Genomic DNA, 13,901 nt, shown 5'->3' on the forward strand with positions numbered 1-13,901 from the left:
ACCACCGTGCCAGCCTTGGGGCCTCTTGATCCTGGCCGGAAGGGCAGGCCGACTCGGCAGACTGCGGACCTGCGGGAGGGAAGGTGTCAGACGCACGGAGCGAACCATAAATAGCGCCCCTCTCCCAGAAGACGGTCCCGAGTTCAAGACTCTAGCGCCTCACGCTCGGAAATGAGATCAGAGACTCCCGCCTGGAGAAAAAGGCACTTAGGGGATCTGCTCGTTAGCATGAAATGCAAATGAGCCCGGCCTCATTTGCAGAACTCGGTACGCCTATTCGGCGAAAGGACAACCGGGGAGGCGACGCCACAGCAGCCGCTCTGCGACAGCCCCGGAGCTTCATGCGGCTCAACGACCTGTCGGGGGCCGGGGGCCGGCCGGGGCCGGGGTCGGCGGAAAAGGACCCGGGCAGCGCGAACTCCGAGGCAGAGGGGCTGCCGTACCCGGCGCTGGCCCCGGTGGTTTTCTTCTACTTGAGCCAGGACAGCCGCCCGCGGAGCTGGTGTCTCCGCACGGTCTGTAACCCATATCCTTCGGGGCACGACGGCAGGGCTCGGGGGTCCGCAGGGGGGCGGGCCGCGCCGCCGGAGGGGCCCGAGGGTCAGGTGAGTGGAGAAGTGAGCCTGGAGGGTGGACAGATGAGAGGGGAGCGGCTAAGGAGGGGAGGGGGCGTCAGAGTCGGGTCTGCTCGGTACCCCAGGCGGATCCCACCTCGGTACACACACCCCGGTCCTCCTGGTCGGGGAAGGAAATCCAGGCCAGGAGAAGAGAGACGTACCCCGCTGGTTCGCAGCTGGAGGCTCTCCAGATGTGGGCAGGGGAGGGTCGCCATCCTCCAGATGTGGGAAGCTTCGGGAGCCTGGGAGCTCTACTCCGCTCTCCGCCGCTTAGCGAGCTGGGTTTGGTTTCCGAGTTTGGGGGGTGGGGTGGGGAGGAAGCTGCGGGGACGGAGGAGGGGGAACCGCAATCTACTGGGTTTCCCTTCTGCCCCCGCCCCAAAGTTTGCGGCGGATTCTAGGGTCCGAGCCCCCCACCTGGTCCTTGAGGCTGAGGTTTTTAGTGACCCCGAGGGAGATCTGGGGGGCGGGGACCAGGTCCTAACCCCCCTACCCCCCACCCCCTACCCAGCGGGTTGGAGGCACAACAAGGAGATTCCGGCGGCGGCTGATGTCAGGGGCGCAGAATGAGAACAAGATGTGGTGCAGGGGACATGTCTGCCCCCAGAGCTGGAGTGGAGCCCCTTTCAGCCGGAGCCCAATGCCGGGGTGCCTCCCTCCACCCCAGTTCTTTATTCGGTGCGGGGAGCTTAAGGTTGGGTTGGAGAGTTTTGTGCCGGGTTTTTTCTTGTGGAGGGAAAGACTGTGGCAAGAGCTTTGGCAAGCGGGGGATGGGATTAAGTCGGTCCAAGTTAGCCCTCCCCTTTCGCAAATAAAGAGTGCTCCCGAGGATGGAAGAGCAGGTATGGGGGACCTCAGCCCTGCCAAAGTATTAGGGGGACAGTGAGACTGTGCATGTGTTCGCTGAGGGAGACTCAGGTCCACCGCCCAGTGCCTACTCCACGGATGGGTTTGGGGAATGCAAGCCCCATATTCCAGGGAAATGGATTTAGCACTGCCCCCCTACCCTCTGCCCAATCTGCAGTGATAGGGGAGACCTTAGCCCCCTCAACCCCTAGCACAAAGCGCTGCTTGACTAGTGTCCAGCTGCCAGCTCCAGGGTAGGTCCTGCAGCCACTGAGGGAAGGAAAGGGGGAAGAAGGATTTGTGCTGAAATCCTAGGTCTTGACAGCTTCTCCTGGCTCCTTCCTTTCAGCTCAGAGGTTCTTTGGGACCCAGGGTGGGAGACCCCAGGTCTCTCTTGTAGCCCCTGAGAATCCAGCTGGGACTCTGCTTTGGGGAGAGGGGGGCGGGAAGCACCGTCAGCCCTCACTCTCTGCAGCTCTGCTGCCTCTAGTGCGCAAAGCCGGGATGTGAGCTTGGGTCTCCCCCACCCCCATCCTCTACACCCCGTGGATATTTGGGAAGCTCCCCTCATCATATCCGCTATTTCCTGACCCTTCTTCCTTCCTTTCTGAGCTTCAGAAAGAGAGATGGGGGCCTCAGAGGTCTGTGGTCCTGCTGAATAGTCACATCTTGAGCTCTGAGCCCCCATCCCCAGACCCCTTTCTCCATGGCAGAGATAGAGATGGGGAACAAATGTCACTGAGGATGGGCTCTGAGCATCCCTCTTCTCCACTCCTAACCACCTGCCCCTCCACGAATGGGAGAAAGCACCTGCCCCTATCTCTTCCTTCTCAGGGGCCCCAGGGGAGGTAGACAGATCTTCTCTCCCCTTTCCATCCCCATCCCCCCCCCCAAAGAGACTTTTAAGCTAGCATCTCTTTCCCCCTGCCCTATCTCCTGGTGCTGGTGGAAGGTCTTGAGGCAGACTCCTTCCTTGAGGGGTTCTGGAAGAGGGCAAGTGTCGAGCGCTGAAGCAAGGGAAGAGAGGTGGGAGCCCAGCACTCATCTCAGCGGTGGGGGAGCGGGCTCACCTCGGGGGAGTGGTAGTCTGGATTGTGGGGCATCAGCATCACTAGGTCTGGAGAAGCAGCTAAACCTGGACTGGCTGAGGATGGGTTGCGAACAATTTCTTGGCAAGGGGACTGCCAAACCTGTGCACCCCACCACTCCCATCCTACCCAAGTGCCATGGGAAACCTGTATTTTTGTTGCCAGAGGGGCTCTAAATCGCTTCTTCGGCCTCAGTCTTTTCCTTTCTCTTTTTCTGGTATTTGTGACACCTCCTTTGTCTCCATCAGGTTCCCTGTGCACTTCTGACTCCGAGGGACATGAGGACACTCCCCATCTCCCGCCCCCCCCCAACTGAAGCAAGTTAGGCTTTTCTTGGCACATTCTTTTTTTGGTCCCCTTCTCTCTCATCCTCTTTAAGAGATCAGGTTTCCTAGAGAGATCTAGACCCAGGTAGGAAATGGTGTGTGTGTGTGTGTGTGTGTGTGTGTGTGCGTGTGTGTGTGTGTGTGTGTGTGTCTATTGGAGAGGGAGGGAGGCCTGCAAAAGAAAGAGGGCCCAGAAATGCATGTTTTGGTGTTGGAGAGAACAGGGTAGAGGCAGGCAGTCCACTAGGCCGCCTTCCTCCCAGGTTATAAGGGAATGTGTTGGCCCTGCCCATGTGTGTTTCTTCAAGTGTGAGGGAGTGTGTTTCCCCTCCCGGGAAGGAGATCCTGAGCGTTCCCTCTCTGGCTGTTGTGTCACATCTGGAAGTTTGTGTAGGAGTTTCTCCAAGCTCCGAGCCCAACACAGCTTTTTCTCATTTGGAAATCACAGGCTGGCATTTGGGATGCCGAGAGAGGGGGAGCGGGGTGGGGGGGCAGAGGGGGAGAGGGGAGCCTGCCAGGAGTGGGGGGAGGAGGAGGGGGAGGCCTGAATGGCAGGAGCCCTAATGGCTTCCAGAAGTGAGTGTGAGTGTGTGACTGTGCGTCACTGTGTGTGCCTCTGGAGGGGCGGCGGCACCAGGAATTTCTGGAGCCTTCCTTGCCACTGTCCCAGTGCCCCAAGTGTGCCTGTTTCTCTTACCTAGGGAGAATTCTCCATTTTGGTCCTCAGAGGAAATGGGGGGGGTGTTCTTCCTGACTCCTCACCAATTCCCTCCTCTCATTTCCAAACACTGCGCTCTCCAGAAGGGATTCTGGGGAGAAGAGCTAGCACTGGGGCATTGAACGAGGTTGGGGAGACCAGAGAACCCCTCAGCACTCTTTCTGTCTCAGACCCACCTTCCTTCTGGGTCATACAACACTCCTTCCCACCCATTCAATTCCACTGCACTGTTGGGGAACTCCCCAGCACCCATAGTGCCAGTTGGAGCGATTCCTGGGATTACCCCCACCACACAACCCCCCCCACCCCTCGCCTGCTCTCGCCCCAGCTCCCACCCCGCCCTGCCTGCCTCAGCCAGGATGGCGACAGACACAACTACTCACACACACGCAGACATGCACGCGCGTGCACACACACACACAGAGTCACAGACGTTTGAATCAGATTTCTGGCCTATTTCCCCTCCCAAAGATTCCAGTGGGCCGTCTCTCTTGTGTCTCTGAGTCTCACATCTCTGTCTCTGGGTGGGGCGGCTGCCTTTCTGCGGGCTTCAGTTTTCAATTCAGCTGGAAACCTCTCTCCCCACACACCCACACACTGGAACTGGGGGTGAGGGAACACAGGAAAACAGGCTTATAGGAGTGGGGGCTCGGCTGGGGGAATCCCCCCTTTTAGCCTCCCCATCACCAACCACAATGCTGAGCTCCTATATCCCCCCCACCCTTAGGGATTGCTGAATCTGCTAGACAACAGCCCCTCTGTGGGATGGGTGAGGCGGGGACTTTCCCCCACCCCATCTCCCCAACTCTTATTAGAAGGCCAGGATTCCTAGGTCCAGGCCCATTTCCTCCTCCACATTTCTCAGTCTCAGATTTCCAGACTCCTAGGAGGAAATGGGGTGGCTGGAGGGCCAGCTTCCCTTCCCAGTTCTTGCCTGGAGCCCTTGTGCCCCTGGAGGTGCCCAGCTCACTTCCCTGCTCTCCCCACCTCTCTCACCCTTACAGCTGCCAGGCTAGTCAAGGGCTCTATCTAGATAAAGCCCCATGGAGAGGACTCATTTGTGGAGATAACATGCTCTAGTTCTCTCTCCCAGGAGGGAGAAAAGGAGGAGGGATGGAAGTGGGGTTCATCTCTCTGCCATTTCCTTTTTCTCTGCTTTTGATGGTGGGTTGTGGGGAGAAGAAAGATCCTGCCCTCTCCTACCCCCCCTTTGGGATCCACTCCAACCCGGACAGTCACCATAGCAACAATAGACATGTGACTGCACAGGTCTCTCATAGTCACTATGGCAACCAGTGTCCCCGGTTCCCTTGGTTACCATGGGGATCTGTCACATGGTTTCCCCCCAACCTGATAACCTGTGGGTCTCCTCGCTTCCCCTTCCCCGCATGAGGACAAGACAGCAGCCTGGGTAAGGGGAGATCGTGTGTGAGGGGTCTCTTTAATTACCATGGCAACGAATCCACACCACCTGGTGACACATCCTCCCGTTGTTATGACAACAAAAGAACATCATACAGTGACATACTGCCGTGTTCCCAAGGAAATGAGCCCCACCCTGAGAAGGGTGAAAGACCCCTCCCCCCATTAATTATTTCTCTGTTCAGATTGTCCTAAATTTTCCTGTGCCTTGGTCTCTTTCCTGTCCATTTGTGCTTACCTGTAATGAAGTGGAGAGAGAGAAAGTGGGCAGGATGCACCTGGCAGTCGGCGGAATTGCTAAGAAGACCCTGGAGAAGGGGCTTCCATGGTTAAGGGCAGGGTGTGGGGTTATTTGGAGGCAGACTCTGGCTATAAAAGGCCCCAGTCTGAGCATGTGTTATGTGGGTACAGAAGAAGGGGCAGCTTCTCTGTGAGGTCACTTCTGCCCCTCCCCCTCATAATTATAATCAATTCATCACTATCAAGGGAAACAAGGCAGGAAAACATGAATGGGGAGACACATCTGGCTTCTAGGCAGGGAGATTGATTGATTGACTCATTCATTCATTCATTGATCCATTCATTCATTCTTCACATGTATTGATCGTCTGCTACATGCCAGGTACTACACTAAACTCTGTAGGGGATAAGAAGATGTATCAGAGTGCCCCTGCCTGCCAGGAGCCCACAGCTTGGCAAGGGGGACAAGACAGCACACAGAAAACTGTAACATGGTGGAATCACTGCCATTAGAGGGGCCCAAACAGATGGCTCAGGAGCCTCTCTTCCCAGGAGAACTACCCACCCTCCCCCATGGAGAGACATTTGCTCACAGGGGCCCCTGCCAGACCCCCCCCTTCCTCTGCAGAGGAGAGAAGACGGTTAGCATGAGGGAAAGCAAACCACTCCTTGAGGGTAATTGTGTCCTTCTTTTTCCAAATGCGGGCTCCCTCTCTGTCCCCCTTTTTCTGGGGTGACCCCTGGCTGACCCCCATTCTGGGGAGAGATCCACTGGGCTCCAGCTCCACTCAGGAAAACAGCTCCATGGAAACAGAGCACTCTTTTTATTTTCCCCCTCCCATCTACTTACCCCCAAAAACCTAGAACTTTTTTTTTTTTTTCCTTTTTGTCTTTTTTCGTGACCGGCAACGGATCGCAACCCTCAGTGTCGCGCCCATACCGGACCGGGACCGGCAACGGGATCGCAACCCTCGGTGCTGCCCCCGCACCTCGCTCAGCCAGTGAGCAGGAACCGGTCTGTATGTGGGATCCGAACCCTCGGCGGGAGCGCAGCCGCACTCCCAAGCGGTGCACTGTAGCAGTGCGCCACCAGGCCAGCCCCTAGAACTTTTTTTTTTTTACTCTTTTTCTTGTAGAGGGTGGAGGTTAGGAGAATTGCGGTGCCTTGGGACTTCTAGGGTACTGGGGACAGGAGGTGGGCAGGGATGTGAGTCTGAGGGAAAAGGGCCTGGATGACAGAGGGAGGGGCAGGAGGGCTGTGAGGCGATTGAGGGAGTTGTGGGCTTCTGGAGAAGGGGCGTGGTCTGAGATTCGGGACAGACACTGAGTATGCCTGGGACCTGCTGGGAGGAAGGTCCTCGGGTCCCTGGCATTCCTGCTGGTCTCTTCACACCTGGCAAAGCCTTCTGGTTTCAGAAGCAGGGTTAAGACAGGAAGATTCCATCTGCTCTGGGCTCCCCTGCACCTGGCTAGGTGGGTCATGCTGGGGGCTGCCATGCTACTCTCCCGGCTGCCATTCCCTAGGTGGCCTCCTTTCCTCAATCCTCAGTTCAGCTCATTTTAGCCTCTTTGCTCTTCCCCACCCCTCTCATATCTTCCTTGGGAAAAGTAAGTTGCTTGGTCATTTATCCCAGTCTAGGGCCTGGAACCTTGTAAGGTCCAGAGACCACTTTGCATTCTTCTGATGATGGACTGGAATGAGCCTCTTAACAGAACCCACTATGTGGAAAGACTCGAGGTTTAGAAAGAACCTCACTCCTCCTTGCTGCTTTCGCTGGTCTGGGCAAGAAGGTATGCTGGTGATATGGCTGTGTGTGGGATGTTGTCTACTCTGCATGGCCTGGGGCTTCTGCCTATCAGGGTGCCCGGCCTGGAGCAGGTCCTTGATATTTAAATGCACGAATGTGTCTGGAGGCTGTTTGAGGGCTTTGAGAGGCCAGGAAGCTGGCAGTGGAAGAAGGAGCCTTGGGCTCCTGTGCTCTGGCAAGGGGTACTGCAGCTGGGAACCCTCTGCCTGTCCACCTGGTCCGAGGGCTGTCATGACAGCCCCCTTCCTGTCTGCCTGAGCACAGGAAAGCATTGTAGATGAGGAGCTTGGAAACCTCAGTCTCATCCTGGCTTCTCGAGCGACCTTCAGCGCATGGCTTGGGCTCTCTGGGCCTCTGTTTCCTTGGGTTCTGGGAAATAAAATGGTGTACCCTGGATACTTCCTGGGGCTGTTATGAGCATCAGCTCAGGCATTGTGTGAAAGTGCTTGGTAAACTGTAAGGCGGGCATAATCCGACTTTAGGTTTGGGTAACACATTCACTTCCATGATCTCACTTGTTTCTCACATCTACCCCGTGAGGTAGGAAGATGGGATTCAGATTCAGCAGCAGACTCCTGGTGTCTGGCATTTCCACAAGCATGATTGATTTTATTCCCCAAATGGCATGTGCAAATAGTCAGGGTATTTGTGGCTTTTCCTACTTTACAGATGACGAAGCTGAGTCTAGAGAGGTGAGATGACCAAGGTGGGCCTGGGCCTGGGGACTGATATGACATGTAGGCCAGGGCCCCCCCATCACAGCTGGTTACATCTCAGGTGGAGTTGGGAGGTCACCAAGCAGGTGTTAGGGAGGGACAGGGGGGCTGGCTTCAGCTCCGACCCTTGCTAGCTGTTTCCTTGACTGCCCGGATACCTGGTTCGAGCGCATCAGCATGTTGGTCATCCTTCTCAACTGTGTGACCCTGGGCATGTTCCGGCCGTGCGAGGACATCGCCTGTGACTCCCAGCGCTGCCGGATCCTGCAGGTGAGTGTGCATGTGTGTGTTGGGGGATTGAGGGGGCAGGTGCTGATCTTAACACTCTGACTCCTTCTCTGTAAGAGGCCTTGACCCAACAGGTGGGGGCTGGGGTGCGGGCGGGGTGTCCCTTCACCCCCTTCTCAGTTTCAGCAGCCTCTCGTCCCCATGTCAGGCCTTTGATGACTTCATCTTCGCCTTCTTTGCCGTGGAGATGGTGGTGAAGATGGTGGCCTTGGGCATCTTTGGGAAAAAGTGTTACCTGGGAGACACTTGGAACCGGCTTGACTTTTTCATCGTCATTGCTGGGTGAGGGCCCAGGCTGGGGGTGGTGGAGCAGTGGATTAGACCAGCCCCTTCCCCAGGGCCAGGGTTCTAGGCTCTGGCCCCCACCCCCAGCCCAGTTACAGCTCTGCCTTCTCCCTGGCTACCCACGAAGGGTCCTGCCTCTAACTCCCGGCCTGTTCTCCTCTGAATTCCACGGCCCTCCTCCCTGTTCTGCCTTCTTCTCTGATGGGGAATCTGTCCTTGGCTTGGGGGTGGCCCTGTCCCCCACTCAGAGAGCTGGAGGGATCTTCAGGGTCCCTTGGTGGAAGAGAGGAAGGAGTCAGAGGTTGTCCTGCTTCTCCCACGGTGGGATTCCTCACCAACCTCTTTTGACCTTATGGTGGCCTCAGTCTCAAAGGGCTTCCCTTTGGGCTCCTCCCTGCAGGATGCTGGAGTATTCGCTGGACCTGCAGAACGTCAGCTTCTCAGCTGTCAGGACAGTCCGTGTGCTGCGACCACTCAGGGCCATTAACCGGGTGCCCAGTGAGTGACCCCTCAGCCCTTAGCCCCTGGACAGAGAGCCCCACGAGGAAATGTGGAAATCTCAGACCCACCCCTACCACCAGGTCCTCACCTGACCACTCACAGGCACCATCAAAGAAGGTCACTGGAACCCAGCGGAGCCTCTGCCCCTGGCTGTGGCCCTGGGAGAGTTACCTGGGAAGAGCCCGTGCCATTTGAGCCTGGCTTTGGGTCAGAGTCTCAGAAACATCTCAGATGACCCTTTCCCTTCAGCTAGATGACCACTCTCCTGGGGGAGCAGGGGCGGCCTGGAGAGACTACAGGCCGAGAGGAGCAAGTACAGGGTGCTCATGGCCTTTTCTGGCCAGGACAGCCTCTCACGCAGTCTGGGTCTCACTGGTGAGACCGCACAGCTATGCTAAATATGGCTTCTCTCAAGACAGGGCCACTCCATGCCTCACCCTACCTGCTGGCTCTGTCCCCTTCCTCTTTCCCACACCCTTCCAACCCATTGCGTGGCAGCGACTGCCGGGACCATTATCTAAATTAAACTGCATTGGTTTCTGGAGCCAGCAAAGCTTTGGCAGCTCCAGCTCCCCCTACATCCTGCCCCCCCTGCTCAGGCCCCCTTTGCAACTCCCCAACTTACACAAGCTGCAGATGGTCCCTGCTGCGGTCCCTGGATTGGGGGGCTGGGGTGCATGTTTCTGGGGCTCTGTGCCTGATTGTGTGTCTGACATAGCAGCAGCTCCCTTCACTCCGTGTGTGTGTGTGTGTGTGTGTGTGTGTGTGTGTGTGTGTGTGTGTGTGTGTGTGAGAGAGAGAGAGAGAGAGAGAGAGGAGAGAAGAGAGATTCAGCCGCCTCTGGGAGGGCAGAGCTGCTGAGTGTGTCCTCTGGGGTTGGAGTGTGTTGGTGTTAACAGGAGCTCCCGAGGAGGGGCACACCTTGCCTCCTCTCCTGCTCCAGGTGATGGCGGGCAGATTTATAGGACTCTGTCTAACCACTAGTGTAATTCCCTTAATGCAAACCCTGAGGAATTGATCTCAGTTGGAGCTCAGAGGAGCTGAAGGGGGATGGGACGGGAGGAGGGGGAGAAGGACTGAGGAGAAGGCTAGGCTGGCAGGGGCGGGGGCGGGGGCGGGGCGGCTACAGTCCCCGAGAGGATTAATTAGCTGCTGCTTAGAAGCTTTTGCCTTGGAGGGGGCAGGGGCCATAGGTGGCACTTTGGAGGTTGAAATCAGACTTTAGAGATCTGTCTGCTTGACAAGGGCTTGGTGGACTGAGGGCTGGTTTAGGCTGTTTGAGCTGACTGGGTCCTATATCTGGAGTGGGGAGAGAGGGAAGTATTCCTAACCGGGCTTTTGGGGAGTGGGGGATTGCAGTGGCTTTCCCCATGGAGGGGGGTTGTTAATTGATGGACTCCTGAGAAGACAGTGTTGTGTCTCTTCAGGTCCTGATTTGGGGATCTGGACCAAGGAGGGAACAGACTCAGGGCAGGGGGGCTCAGAACCATGGTGAAGCACAGGACATCTTGGCCCCTGCTGAGGAGCTGGCTCTCAAAGTGAGATTTCTGCCTGCTAACATCCCTCCTGGAGTTCTCTGCCTCAGTTTCCCCAGTGATTCTGGTGGTGATAACTTAGAAAGGTCAAGTGACCACGTCTGGTGAGAGAAGGAAGTGGGAGGGGAGTGTGTGTGTGTGTTTGTGTGTGTGTGTGTGTGTGTGTTGGGGAGTGGGATTTGGAAGCAGAAAGCCTGAGTTCAAATCCTGACGTCTACACTTAGCAGCTCTGTGATACTGGACAAGTCAAGCCACTTCTCTGAGCCTACCTTTGCATCTTAAATTTGGGGTGCAATCATCCATACTGTGACAGCATTGGGAGAGTGAGGGGGACACAGCGCACGAAGAGCTTTGGAAGCCACAGTCACTCTGGCTCATTGTTGGTGGCAATGTGCAGACTAATATGGGTGGGCCGTGAAGGATAGTGGGGAGGGGGAGGGGCTGCAGAGACTGCCTGGGGAGTTAGAGGTGTCTGTTGGTCTCCCCTCCAGCTTGAGCCGGGCCGTCTCAGCCTCAGAGTCCCCGGTGGGCCCCCTCTGGGAATGCTGCCAGGCTGTGGCAGCCAGCCTAGCTCAGCCAGCCTGGCGTCCCCAGCGTGGCTTCTGCCCCCACAGGCATGCGCATCCTCGTCACACTGCTGCTGGACACGCTGCCCATGCTGGGCAACGTCCTGCTGCTCTGCTTCTTCGTCTTCTTCATTTTCGGCATCGTCGGTGTCCAGCTGTGGGCAGGGTTGCTTCGGAATCGATGCTTCCTCCCTGAGAATTTCAGCCTGTGAGTGGTGGGTGGGGAGCAGGGATGACCTGGGAGTGATCACGGGGCTGGGACCTCTCTCTGTCGCTTGCTTCCTGTTGCTATTGACATATCTGTTCTCAAATCTGAAACATACCTTGGCCTCAAACTTGGCTATGCATTGGAATCACCTGGGGATTTTTAAAAATTACCGATGCCTGAGTGCCACATCAGAGATTCTGATTTCACTTGTTTGGGTTTGGATACAGGGGTTTAAAAAACTCTTCCAGGGATCCTAACATGCAGCAATGTTTGCATACCACTGCTTTAGGATGTGACCTTCCAATATTCCCAATCTGTAGTTTCTTGCTCAGCCCCTGAACTCCTGGTTTCCCCCTGTCTGTGCCCACAAATCCCTGCCCCTGCCCCTGGTCTCCCGCTCTCCCTGCATGCTTGATGTCTGCACACTAGCTCTCCCTTCCTGGCCCCTCTCTGTGCAGAGCCCTGCTCCCTAGACTCATCCCTGTCCCCTTTCCACCCCCTAGCCCCCTGAGCGTGGACCTGGAGCGCTATTACCAGACAGAGAACGAGGACGAGAGCCCCTTCATCTGCTCCCAGCCGCGCGAGAACGGCATGCGGTCCTGCAGGAGTGTGCCCACGCTGCGCGGGGAGGGGGGCGGCGGCCAGCCCTGTGGTCTGGATTACGAGGCCTACAACAGCTCCAGCAACACCACCTGTGTCAACTGGAACCAGTACTACACCAACTGCTCTGCCGGGGAGCACAACCCCTTCAAGGGTGCCATCAACTTCGATAACATCGGCTATGCCTGGATTGCCATCTTCCAGGTGGGGCAGCCTGCACCCAGAAAAGTCCCCAGAACACCAGTCCCAGGACACAGTCCATGCTTGGAGTGGCTGTTCTCCGGGTTGGGGTGGAGGCTTTGACCTCTGGACTAGGCTGGAGAAGGCTTTAGCAGGCCCAGAGTCAGCCCACCCCTCTGCAACTTCCCCAGGTCATCACGCTGGAGGGCTGGGTCGACATCATGTACTTTGTGATGGATGCTCATTCCTTCTACAACTTCATCTACTTCATCCTCCTCATCATCGTGAGTGACTCTTCAGGCCCCCATGGGGATGGGGTTCCTGGGGACACAGAGGGGGGCAGTCCAGAGAGGGGAGAGGTTGCTCAGTCTGAATTCTCAGCTCTCAGGACAAGTCCGATTAGAGGACATCTGTCATGTAGTAGGAAGGACACCAGATTAGCAGTCAGGAGGAAATCCAAGGTCAAGGCCTGACTCTGCCACTTACTACTATTATGACCTTGGGCAAGCCACTTCCCACAAGGCCCACAGCCCCCCCCTGGGCCTCTGTTCCTTCATCAGTAAAATGGATGGTTCCTAAGCTAGGATGATCCGCCTCCCCTGGGGACATTTGGAAATAGCAAAGGGTGGTTTTGCTTTTTATGAGGACTAGGGGAGTACTATTGGCATTTAGTTGGGGGGAGAGGAGAGAGATGCTAAATATCCTGAAATATTTGCAAGCAAGAAATCATTCCAACCAAAATTTCACCAATCAGTTGGTGTTGAGAAGCACTGAGTGATCTCTTATCCCTTCTAGCTCAGAAATTCCAAGACTTTATGAAGGCAAGAGACAGAGGCAAAGGCAGCAATATTTAATAGTTTTAATCACTGCTATTCATAGTAATAACTTAATTGCTACCACTTATAGTTCATATTTACTGAGCACTTTCTATGTGCCAGCCCCTGCTCTAAGCACTTTTTGTGTGCTGGTGCATTTAATCCTCATCGTGATCCTGCTATCATCTCCACTTTACAGATGAGGAAACTGACATTTCCTCACTTATCTGACCCCACCATGTGCTTTGTCTATGCTGTGGGTTGATCTCTCTGGGATGATCAGCAATACACTGCTGATGTGTATTGTAACACCTGCTGCCTCCTTTGTCCTCATAGTCACCCTGGAGGTGGCCAGTGCAGGGATTGTGGTCCCCCATCTTCTAAATGAGAACTCGGAGTCCCAGAGGGTTGGTCACGGGGCCAAGATCACAGAGAAAGTAAGTGGCTGGAGCTAAGAATTCAATCCCAGGCTACCAACTCCAGGTCTGGCCCTTTTTCCATGTCACTGAGGGGCAAATGACAGAGCCAGACAAAGGGACACACACTGAGAGAAAGAGATTAATATCTACTCAGAACATAGGACAACCTCTGGGGCGAGGTGGAGACAGAATAGCGGCTCCTGGTGAGTGAGGGACAAAGAGGAGGTCCTGAGAAAGAGCAGGTCCCCAAGGCCACCCACTCCTGCCTCCGTAAGTTTCTCTGGTGCGGAAGAGTGGCTGGGCTTGGGGCAAAGCCTGGCTGGAGGCCTGTTTTCACCCCTGACCATCACCGCAGGGAAGCCTGGTTTTCTCACTGTGCTGCTCCCCTGGGCTTGGGGGAGGGGAGGAAGCAGACGGGGAGGTAAGGGGACTAGTTTCCATCCTCCCACACACTCCTTGAAAAACCTTTCCAAACAGCTCTCTGGAATCGCACTAGTGAAGCTAATTATCATAATTACTAGGACACAAGCTAGAAAAAAATCTGCTTTGTCACCATAAATATTCATTTCCTTTTTTCAGGATTGTTGTCCAAGCAATAGCCATCTCAAAGTGCTGGGTAAACTGAGGCATGGAGATGGGGACCAGGGGAGTGTGAGCAGTCAGAGTGGCAGCTCAGTTAGTCAGTAGGGTCTGGGGTTCAGTCCCTCATTTGGCTGGGGTAGG

The 13,901-nt window shown here is 55.8% G+C and overlaps 1 protein-coding gene across 1 annotated transcript in view; it reads left to right on the forward strand.

Moving 5' to 3' along the window:
• The first annotated feature begins 233 nt into the window (after nucleotides 1-233).
• CACNA1G (calcium channel, voltage-dependent, T type, alpha 1G subunit) overlaps nucleotides 234-13,901 on the forward strand; it is a 64,241-nt gene continuing 50,573 nt past the window's right edge. The window contains exons 1-7 of the mRNA XM_008570836.1: nucleotides 234-526; nucleotides 7,940-8,051; nucleotides 8,218-8,351; nucleotides 8,755-8,852; nucleotides 11,005-11,164; nucleotides 11,668-11,968; nucleotides 12,136-12,228. Coding sequence (XP_008569058.1) covers nucleotides 234-526; nucleotides 7,940-8,051; nucleotides 8,218-8,351; nucleotides 8,755-8,852; nucleotides 11,005-11,164; nucleotides 11,668-11,968; nucleotides 12,136-12,228 — 1,191 coding nt within the window. The remainder of the gene's footprint in view (nucleotides 527-7,939; nucleotides 8,052-8,217; nucleotides 8,352-8,754; nucleotides 8,853-11,004; nucleotides 11,165-11,667; nucleotides 11,969-12,135; nucleotides 12,229-13,901) is intronic.

The sequence above is a fragment of the Galeopterus variegatus genome, unplaced genomic scaffold, assembly GCF_000696425.1.
Source record: "Galeopterus variegatus unplaced genomic scaffold, G_variegatus-3.0.2 Scaffold633, whole genome shotgun sequence".
Lineage (NCBI taxonomy): Eukaryota > Metazoa > Chordata > Mammalia > Dermoptera > Cynocephalidae > Galeopterus > Galeopterus variegatus.